Genomic DNA, 11,027 nt, shown 5'->3' with positions numbered 1-11,027 from the left:
CTTGAGCCACAGGCGCCGAGCCTTCCACATCTTTCTTAATTTCATTCTATACGCAATGATCTTTCTCAAATCCTTTTTCTCTTTCCCAGCTTCCTGATGTCTGCCTTCATAAATCTCTTCTATGCCTAAAGCTTAGACTCCAAGTCCCTCTCACTCCTGAGACAAGGCCTGTCCTTCTTTCTGCATTCTTCTCTAGATTCCCAGGGATTTGCATAATCCTCCTAATGCCCAACCAGTTAGCTCCTTCCCTCTCTTCCTTCAGATCTCTCACTTGTTCATTTCCTATGACAGGTATAGCACTCCTTCTAATGTCACATGCAATTTGAAATTAAATTAGAACTAGAACAGAATTCATGCCTCTGGAGTACAGTGAGCCACCACAAGATTTGCCTTGGGTTAAACTCAAAGCCTTCTTAAGACAATGTGTCCTTCAACTAATCTCCTCTCTTTTGCTTCTCTTTCTTTCCTTTCTTCCCATCACCTTACCTGCCCTTTGGCAGCCTTCACCTCGAACCCCTATAATCTGGGTCACACTGTGGCTGTGCTTCTCTTGGAGCTGACAAGACTGTAGTTCAGGCTTTGGGGTAACACAGGCTCTGAGCAGCCAGCCTTTAGGCTCCCTACCTTTAGGAACTGCCACAGCATCTTTTCACTTTGCAGTGAAGCTTGCTGGCTCTTGCTTTGACAATAATTCAGGAGACTTCCAGATCCCAGGGCCTCTTGCAGCTCAGCTGACCGCATCAGGAATTCAGATTCTGTAGTGACTTGACTGATGAAGACTAGGCGGGGGTAAGGCTGTGGCATATCATGGGGAGGAGAGCTGGGGAGGCCAAAGGTAACCAGCTTCCCTCCAAACTGGTGAGGAAAAGCAAGAAGGGGAAATACCAAGTCAGGATCACAGGGGAGGGTATCTCCTGGTCATCCCTAGAGTAGGAAATCAGTAAGAGAGTTTTGGGGGGTAGAATAGGATCAGGAATCGAATATCAAATGTGCTCTCATATTAAGACCACTTCTGCACCATCACCTTAAAACTTCCCCACATTGTACTTGCCTTCTGCTCACCTATCCTGGTACCACCATTCTCTCAGTTACCTGGACTAAACACCTCAGCATTTTCAAAGTCTTTGTGCCCATTCCAGGCAACAAAATCTCTTCTTCTTTTTTTTAGAGACAGAGTCTCACTTTATCAGTAGTCTCACTCACTTCGGTAGAGTGCTGTAGGGTCACAGCTCACAGCAACCTCCAACTCCTGGGCTTAGGTGATTCTCCTGCCTCAGCCTCCCAAGTAGCTGGGACTATAGGCACCCGCCACAATGCCTGGCTATTATTTTTGTTGCAGTTTAGCAGGGGCCAGGTTTGAATCCGCCACCCTCGGTATATGGGGCTGGCGCCCTACTCACTGAGCCACAGGCACCACCCCAAAATCTCTTCTTGTTCACTGTCTCTCAGGCAGGTCTCTTCCATCACATTCCCAATGCTAGTACACACAGATTACTGGAATAGTTCACTAGCCTTCTGTTTTTTCCCCTCTAATCCAAGCCTTAGACACCATTCTATTGCTGTACCACCCTGTTGCTACTAAGGAGCTCATAATGGTGACACAAAACTTAAGCTCCTTTGCCTGCAGTGCACAAGACCCCACAAAATCAAGGCCAAATCTATCTTTCCCAGCATCTGTCTCTTCCTGCTCATCTGTGTGATTGTTCTACAGAATGCCTGGTGTGTTCCTGCTTCTGTACCTTTGCCCAGAATACTACCTCAACCTGGATCATCCTACTCACCGAATTAGATGCTTTATACAAAGCACCTGGCACAGAATAGGGGCTTGGAACAGCTCCTCTTATGCTAGCAGTTTGCAACCTTGGCTGCATATTAAACCACCTGGAGAGGTATCTAGCGTCACCAGGTCACACTACAAACAAAAAAATCAGAAGCTCTGGGGGTGGGATGAGGCATCGGTGTTTTTAGAAATTCTTCAAGTCATTCCCATGTGTAGCCAAGGTTGACAACTACTGCTTTACATCCCTAACTATTGACTATTTCTTTTCCTAATATCTACCTCCTTAATGAACTTCCCCAGTTACAATTCATTTTCTTAACTCCTACAGCACAAAATCAATACCACAGCTTAGTGCTAAACAAAACTATTTTAACTTTTGAGTTGTATAGTATTTGACAGTTTTACAAAGTGTTTATACACATTCTTATTTGAAGTTCATGTTAATTCACTAACTTAAGCTGGACAGGTATAACTATTGCTGTTTTATAGTTAAGAACATTGAATCCTACAAGGTTAAATGACTTGCTCAAAGTTACCAACTAACAAAGGACAGAGCTATGATAAGAATTCAAGACTCTCAACCTCAGAATTCTTCACCTCCCTACCTTTTAAATTTTTTTTGCTTAAGCCGACGTTTCCAGGTGTGTTTAGTCTTACTGCCCTAATATAACTGCTGGCTTTGATAATAAGAACTGCTACACTTTAAATCTCTTTTCAATTCAAATCTAATATTTACACTTACTTTCCAGCAGTGGTTCTCAACCTCTGGGTCTCAACCCACGGGAACTGTATTAAAGGGCCATGGCATTAGGAAGGTTGAGAACCACCGCTTTACAGCATTGTGCTAGGTACTTCAGGGTCCTGCTATTCAAAGTGCTGGTCAGGAACAAGGGGATCACCCAGGAGCTTGTTGGAAAATCAGAATCTTGGATCCCACCCGGACTGAAAGAACCAGAATCTGAATTTTAATAAGATCCCCAAGTGATCTGCATGCACAGTAGAGTTGAGACACACTGCTTTGGGGATATAAAAATGAATAAGACATGTTCCCTATCCTTAAGGAATCTATTACTTAGTAAGGTCTCCAGACATTTTAATAAATAACTTTAGTGCAGTTAGAATGTATCATTACGTGAGTATAAATCTGTAGGATTACAGAAGGAGGTTAATTTTGACTAGGGTTAAAGATAGACATCATGGAGGCAGTGGCATTTAAGTGGGAGGCCTTGAAAGACTTCAGTAGGATTCAATGGGCCCAGGAAAAAAACTGAAGGGCGGGGCACAAGCAGGGGCAAGAAAGTTGAGGAATTACTCACAGGAGGAGTCACATGTGACTGGAGCATAGGGAACATTTGGGAATAAGATGGGAGTGAAAACTGGAAAGGTAAGTGGTACCTTGTATACATTTAGCCTGAGTCTACAGCAGCAGTTCTCAACCTATGGGTTGCAACCCCTTTGTAACAATGAAAATACTTTTTGCATATCAGATTTTACATTACGATTCATAATAGTAGCAAAATTACAGTTATGAAGTAGCAACAAAAGTAATTTTATGGTTGGGGGTCACTACAACATGAGGAATTATATTAAGGGGTCGCAGTATTAGGAGGCATTAGGAAGGCTGAGAACCACTGGTCTACAAGGTAATAGAGATTCAAAGGTTTTGGGCAGAGGAATGACCGGATGAAATCTATGTTTTCTTCCCTTCTTTGTATTCCCTACTACTAGTCCAGACATGTAAGAGTTAGAGAAGACTCAAGTAGAATCTCAAGTAGGCTGTTCTTCATAACCAAGAGGTCTAAGACAATCAATTCCTTTTCAGGACTGGCACTGCAAACATGGTGTAGAATGGGTGAAAGGGTGAGAGGAGAACTATAAATCTCAGCTGGAGAGGGAAAGAGGAATTTGATCTGAGACACACATAGTGGGAATAAATCTCCTAGAGAACTTAGCTTCATGCTGGGCACATAGCAGTCTTCACAAACACATATACACACACAACGACACCTATACACTCATTACACTTACAGCAAATGAAACGCCTACAGGCCTTCTAATCCATTTAGGGGGTTTTTTCAGGGGAGGTATCAATGATGCTTGGGCCACCTGCTTTGGCACCTGCAATGGTGGGAGAGGCTGGCCTTGGCTGAAGGAAGAGAAGATCTAGGGGAAAAAAAAAAGACATCTGCATTATCAGCCCAATGTGGCAACTTAGCTAAGAACTCTACCTACAAACTCCATTTTAGGAGGAATCCTTGAGATACCCAATTTGGCCTAGAAAGGCCAGACTCCCAAATTCCAGGGGATAGGTATGGGACTCCCAAACAGTAGGTTCTGATAAAGCCTACTACATTCAAAGTCTACAATGGAATGTGGCACAACATGGATCTATGAGAGAGAGAGAGAGAAAAGATGATTCATACTCCGGAAATAATGGTCCCATCATAGAGGTCCACTGTTCCTGAAATGCTACAGGGAATAACCAGTAATAAAAATCAAGTGAAGGTCTCCATTGTCCTGTGGCAGAAACTAACCTCCTCCCCCAGGAAGATGAGCACTGGAGCGAAGATTCAGCCCTCTCAACCCAGTCCCTAGTCTCCTAATCTCTAATAGTCCCCATGTCTTCTCTGGCCATATGTCCTCCTCTCTTCCCACAAATAGAGACAGCCCCTTCCCTCTATCATTCTCCACCAGGCCCTTCAAACCTTGTCAGCCTGTCTCATGTGCTGGACTTCCCAGTTCCTACCCATCACAGAGTACAAACTGATCCAACCATCGAAGGAAGCAGCAGAGAACACTGGAGGGTCCCGAGGGCACCACTGCACATCAAAGCACCAGCTGCTCTGTGTAGGTAGTTTATATACCACCTAATATGAGGGAACACAATCATCAGGGACTATAAAGTAAAAAAAAACCCCCAAACTCGTGGCTGCAGCTGGGATTCTCCTGCCTTATCAGCTCCTATCCCAGCACACCCATAGAAGTGTCAGCCTACCTCACTGTTCCCCAGGTTCCAGCACAAGACCTGGTTGTCCCTGGCACTACTAAGTAGCAGTTCAGCATCAGCCTGGCTCCAAGACACTGACAATATCCCCCTAAAAAGGGAAAGAAAGAGGAACTAACATTTGTCAAATAACTACTAGGAACAGGGTGCCTTACATGGCTCAGGTAAATCTCAGCCTTATAAAATGAGTGGTCTGATTTCATTTTATAAATGAGGAAAATGAGGCTTTAAAAAATTAAGTAACTTTCAGACAGCTGCACAGCCAGAACCCAAGTCATACCCCAGAGCCTATGCACTATGCACTGCACTGCTCTGCCTCCCACAGGTCTCTGCAGGACAGCCTGCTTCTTCTCACTCATTAGAAAGTAGGGATGATGAGTCAGTATGAATCATGCAAACATGAGTGCTTTTAGCCTCGGAGAGGAGTGAAGACCTTAACCCTGAAAAGTCCCCAAGGAGATATAAAGGCAACATTGGCTTTTGGTTATAAAGAATAGATTGTGGAGCCATTCCCTCTGCTGTGGGCAAGAGCTACAGCTTCAGGGGCAGGCCTGTTCACAGGACAGAGGGGAGTCAAGCTGTTTTTATTAAGGAGAAGTCTCAAAGGAAGCAAGCGCATCACCTAAAGAAATGAACATTATCCTTGGATCAGAGCCTGGGGACTCCTCCCAGAGGACTAAACACTGGCTCCAACATTTCTCAGGACCCCATCCCACTCCCATGTCTGGAAGTTAGATGGACTCTCAGGCTGTTTGCCGTAACTTTAGGGTCCAAAGGAACTGTTTTTGGTGAGGATTGGAACTAGTAATGGGTGACTATATATTCACTGGAATGGCTTTAAAGCCAGGGAGGATGTTTGGTAGCTAAAGCAAGGCATTTACTGCCTCCTACCCAGGTCCCACTGTCCCTCCAAGGATGTGGATGGGGTTGGAGATGCTACCTGCTGTGGCTCTCTAGCACCTTCAGGGGTGAGGAGGCAAAGCGCAAATCCCACAACTGAATCACCGGGAGACGATCCTCTTCTGAGCATAGTACTAACTGGGTGGCTATGTCTGGGTGCCAGGCCAGGCCTGAGCAATGCATCTGTGAACAAAGCAGATCCCAATGGACGGTGTAACCTGACTCTTCTGGTCATGAACCTTTTTTGCCCAGGTGGAATGGAACCACTCTAAGGACAGGTTTTGTGCCTCTTCTATATGATGGGGAACACCATCGCCATTAGAGAGTAAGCGATGCTCATGAAGAAGGAACAGTAGAAACCTCCAGATCAGATCTGCTAACTTCTCTCAATTTTCTTTCTCAATAAAAAATTTGCTAAGGGCTGAATCACATGTCTAACTGTTAAAAGCAGGACCGTGGCTTGAGAGAAGCCAGAGCCCCAGCCTGTGTTCTGGCCCCCATCACTCACCCTGTTGCTGTGATCACTGACTTTGATGATAGGCTCATTCTTCCTGAGATCCCACACAACTGCCTTGCCACTGGGGTGAGCAGAAGACAGAATGTGTTGGACTTGCCGGTTCCAAGCGAGTGCCTTGATGTCCTCTTGGGGCTGCTAAGGCAGGATTGGGGAGTGAGAATGACAACTTGTCACCCCCTAGACCTAGTGACATCTTTTTTTCCCTCTGCTCCCAATCACCCAAAGCAAGCCCAAGAGTAGATAGACATGGGGCCACCCAAACTAAGATAGTTTCAGGTCACTGGGAGTTGAATTTTCCAGGGAGGATCCTTTAGGGTACAAGTATGGAAGCAGAGGGGAAGGCAGGTACCCTTGAATTTTACCCCTACCCAGAGTCCTCCTGAGAGGCTAGAGTCAGGATTTTGTCTAGGACAGAGAGGGAGAGAAGGAAGAAGGTAAGAGAAGAAGGGAACTGTAGTCACCCAAGAGAGAGTGAAGCAGAAAGAAAAACCACAAGATGCCATCAAATTTATACTTAGCTTATCTCATGATACTATAAGCACAAGAGCAAGAAGACAGGCCCAGTTACAGACTGACAGATAGGCACACTCAGAGGTAGAAGGCACACCAGACCCTGACTGCATGGGAGAGCTGTGTTCAGAGAGAACAAAGCCTACACACAGTTCGTTGTCTTTTTCTGGAGTCCTGCTCTTGCTTCCTCTCTTCCCACCCCTGCCAAAGCTCTACTGTGATAAACAGCACTCCCATTCCTTCTCTCAGCGCCTTTTGCTCCCCCCAGCTTTCGTCTCCCTCTCAGAGACTCCTAGAACAGGCAATGACCCATTCTTCTCAGGAGGAATTCACCATAAGCCAACCACCCCCTCTCCAACCCAGCTCTGGTCTGGCTGGTGGCATGTTAGTCTGTGGAGCTTTATTGCCCTCCAGTGGTAAAGCCTGAAATCGCTTGTGCTCTGGATGGAACTCCAGAATTCAAAGCTTCACCTGGGATCATCAGCCGCACACTCTAAGCAGCAGGGCGGGTCTTGAGGAGACTGCTCACCTGTGATTTGGATCCTGGAGTCATTGGCACGCTCAGGTTATTCAAATCCCAAATGAAGATTTCAGAGTCACTGGCCCCTGAGGCCAGGAGGTTGCTCTGAATAAAGAATATGAATAAAGAGTGTTTGGAGACACACCATCCCAGGAAGAGCTGAGAGCACAAAAGGGGGGAAAGAAGCCCCCATTTGGGGCTATCAAAAGCCTCCCATGTCACAGCCTGGAAAGGGTGCAGAGTTACAGACCGGAGGCACAAGTGAATGCTCCTGCTCAGACCTGTAACTACATGGCTCAGCCATGTTTGACCAACTGAAATGTAGTACCTGGAAAGGATTAAAGTCGAGGGCTCTGACAGCCCCCGTATGCTTCTGTTTCTGGGCAATCACAGGCTCCTTCCCCGAAGACAGGATGTGGGTCACATTGTATAGAGTAAGCATGCCATTGTCCCCGCCGCCTGCAATAACCCCGGAGCCTTCCAGAAGCCCATTGCCAAAGCTCCCCCAGATCAGCTTGTGAAACCTACAAAGAGGAGGAATTGGCATCAGCACCAACTTAAGTCCATGTCAGTAAGCAGAGGATGGGCACCTTTATCAGCCTCTGTCATCATGTAGGCATCCCTACCCCTAGATGAGACCTGCATCCACTTCCCAGACAGAAGGGAGGTCTCTTGTGCCCAGTTCTGCCCTTTCTCTGAAAAATTATTTCATCTTCATTACACTAGAAGCAAAGAAGTTACTGTCTTTGAGTGATGTGAAAGTATATACATATATGTATTTTTTAAGTTTATATTGGGGCTATTTAGGTGCTACGATAAGTACTTTAAATATATTACTTCACTGAATCCTCACAACTCAAATCATCAGGTAATATTATAACAACAACAACTTATACTTATTGAATACTCACAATGTACCAGACACTGTTTTAAGTGCTTAACATGTATTAGCTGATTTAATACTTAACAACCCTATAAGGCATTACTATATTCTCCATTTTCAATACAGAAAACTGAGTCACAATGAAGTTATAAAGCATTGGTACAGAGCTAGTAACATTACACCCATTTTACAGCTAGGAAGTGGCAGAAGCAAGGTTCAAAGTCAGGCCCATCTTATTCCAGAGCTCATAAAATACGGCCTCCTAGTGTGAGAAAGATCCAAACTCTCCTGTAACTGATTAGAAGCAGTGTCTCTAGACCAATAATTGCTGTCTCCTCTTCATTTTTCAAACTGGAAGTGAGAAAAAAACCCAAGGACTTCCTACCTCATGTCTGTCCCATGTGGCTGATCCACTGGAGCTGCCACATGGCTGCAATAGATCAGCCATAGAGACATGAAAGGATAAACACCCTTTGGGAAACAATTTTCTGGCTTTCTGTAGGTACTTCTAATAAGATACTGCCAGTGTCTTTCACAGAAAAAAAAGATGGACGCTGGATCCCCTGCCAGACAAGTGCAGGTCCTCTGCAAAGCTCCCAGAGAAGTCATGTGAAATCCCTGAAGCCTTATAGATGATCTGTCTCCCACTTGATAGCTGCTAGCCAAGCACATGTCCACAACACTTCAGAGAAGCTGGACTTCATACCAAATGATGTTATAAGATCAGTCAGCAATGAAATACTCCCACACCCGGGAACAGTGAGCAAAGAAATTGAGTGGAGTGACAGGGCAGGAACTTGTTTGGCCAGTCACTGGAGCACAGCCAGCCTGTCAGAAGCAAAGAGCAGAGCAGTAGTTCAGACCAGGTCAGCATCTGAAGCAAAACAGCAGAGCTGACACAATACTAGCTAGGGAGCTACTGTGAGAAAGGCCGTTTTCTAAGGTCACACTGATCTTAACATGGCAGAAGAATGCCTTCCATATTGGCTCAAGAGGCTCCTGTGTCATCCTGGGACTAGAGCTCAGTGGGGGGAAAGTGCATGTCAACAGAGTAGCCACAGAAGCCCATAGTAGGACACGCAGGAACCAGAGGAGGTACAGCCAGTGAAAAAATTCACATAGGAATGGAGAGGATGCAGTGACTCCAGTTAAGGTCACAGCATTCAGACCAGAGTAAAAGGTTCCTGAGGATCTCCAGGGGGAGTCACCAAAGAGTTGAAGAAGAGCGCAGTTACTTCAGAGAGGCAGAAATGCAGCACACAGGGTATGACAGAACAATTTCCTTCTGTTTGCATGTAGAGAACATATTTCTGTTGTTAACCACCTTACTAGTGAGAGTGAAGCTGGCACCCAAATAGGTTATGATATGGAGAACACCTGGATCAAGCTAAGCATGAAAGGAGACTCGATCCATCAGTGTGAAGTTGGGCTCAAGGAGTGTTAATCATCTGTACTCTGCAAATAGAGAACAAGAGATAGCTCTGTGTGTGTGTGTAAGGGTGAAAAGGAATGTGGAGAAAGGGGAGAAAATATGACGAAATGTTAACAACTAATGAATCTAAGTGAAGGTCATGTGACTGTTTCTTGTACTATTCGGCAACTTCCCTGTAAGTTTGAATTTTTTTAAAATAAAAAGTTAGAAAACAAAACAAAGATAGCCTTTAGCCTGAAAATAGGTACTGATAAGTTTAAGGAGAAAGTATAGGAAGAAGAATTTCTATAGGAAGGTGGGAACATTTAAAACATGAGAATATAGCTGGAATTCTCTGTTAAAGAGGTTCTCTCTCTGGCTGGGAAGAATGGAGACTATAATGGCATCCCAACTTTATATTAGTGAACTAAAGTGAAAAAGATTTTGTCCACATCCAGGCCAAAATAGCTTGGAAAATCCAAATTTCCTTAAAAGGAAAACAGAGTGGTAAAGGCAATACTCCAAGCTGGAGAATGAATGGAGAATTGGCTACTTGAGAGGCAAGCTGCTTTTCTGAGTGCCTACTATGCACCGAACTGTTATCTATCTACTATGAATCCTGCATTTACAGTAGAGAAAACAGGGTCAGAGAAGTTGAACCATGTGCCTGATAGGACAATAAATTACAGAGTTGGGATTTTCACCCAGGTCTATCCCACAACAAATCCCAAGTTCTCTCTACTTTATGATCTTGATGACCCTAGAAAATAGGCAAGTCTTGAGAATAGGAAAATAAGAGAAGTATACAAAATGATTATTTTTCCAGTTAGTGTTCTCTCTTACATAGGCACCCAAAGACAGATCACAGAGCTCTTGAATTAGCTAGAATTTAGACAAAGGTAGAATGACAGAAGAGAGATCCCTCACTTTCTCCATGTCACTAGAAGATGGGTCTAATAGAGATTATGGTGGCCACTCAGAGATCTAGAAACTCAGTGTAAACAGAAGGTGAATTATGACAAATCACACCTTGGCCTATTGACCTATCAGCTCATTCCATCACAGCAGCTATGTCCTCATTCAGTGACACAGTGTATTATTCTCCCAGAAACCTTTCTTCTTGAGTGAAATTCATCTGACAAACCAAACACTGTTTGCTTCAGTGCACATGCTAATTCGTATTGATTTTGACTGCATTTATCCAGGCACTCTCTTCAGCCTATTTATAGTTTGAGGCTGTCCCTTATCTATAACCAAACCAGTGTTTCAGAGCATTTCTCTTTCAGTCCTATAATCATACCAGAGTTTCAGAATGTTTCTCTCTCAGTCCAGTGTTTCTAGATGTTTCTCTGATGTATCATGTACTGAGGATGAGGCACAGGTTTAGTGAAAAGGACAGGCAAAGGGGGCAGTGCCCATGACTCAAGGAGTAGGGCGCCAGCCCCATATACTGGGGGTGGAAGGTTCAAACCCAGCCCTGCAAAAAACTGCAAAAAAAAAAA

At 44.6% G+C, this 11,027-nt stretch overlaps 1 protein-coding gene across 7 annotated transcripts in view; it reads right to left on the bottom strand.

Annotated features, from left to right (window-relative positions):
• The window catches only part of SEC31B (SEC31 homolog B, COPII coat complex component), a 31,725-nt gene that overhangs the window by 12,687 nt on the left and 8,011 nt on the right, over positions 1 to 11,027 (bottom strand). For 4 of the 7 annotated variants that reach the window (XM_023511723.1, XM_023511722.1, XM_023511725.1 and 1 more), the window contains exons 5-12: positions 7,560 to 7,755; positions 7,241 to 7,336; positions 6,193 to 6,336; positions 5,725 to 5,867; positions 4,776 to 4,875; positions 4,486 to 4,647; positions 3,809 to 3,943; positions 625 to 855 (exon numbers count right to left, since the gene is read on the bottom strand). In XM_023511723.1, coding sequence (XP_023367491.1) covers positions 625 to 855; positions 3,809 to 3,943; positions 4,486 to 4,647; positions 4,776 to 4,875; positions 5,725 to 5,867; positions 6,193 to 6,336; positions 7,241 to 7,336; positions 7,560 to 7,755 — 1,207 coding nt within the window. The remainder of the gene's footprint in view (positions 1 to 624; positions 856 to 3,808; positions 3,944 to 4,485; positions 4,648 to 4,775; positions 4,876 to 5,724; positions 5,868 to 6,192; positions 6,337 to 7,240; positions 7,337 to 7,559; positions 7,756 to 11,027) is intronic. The other 3 variants (XM_023511724.1, XM_023511727.1, XM_023511728.1) reach the window with 3 other exon arrangements.

The sequence above is a fragment of the Otolemur garnettii genome, unplaced genomic scaffold (genome assembly GCF_000181295.1).
Source record: "Otolemur garnettii isolate 467f Iridium unplaced genomic scaffold, OtoGar3 scaffold00021, whole genome shotgun sequence".
Taxonomy (NCBI): domain Eukaryota; kingdom Metazoa; phylum Chordata; class Mammalia; order Primates; family Galagidae; genus Otolemur; species Otolemur garnettii.
Note: the sequence above shows the minus strand (reverse complement) of the source record. Positions and strands in the feature narration are given on the sequence as shown.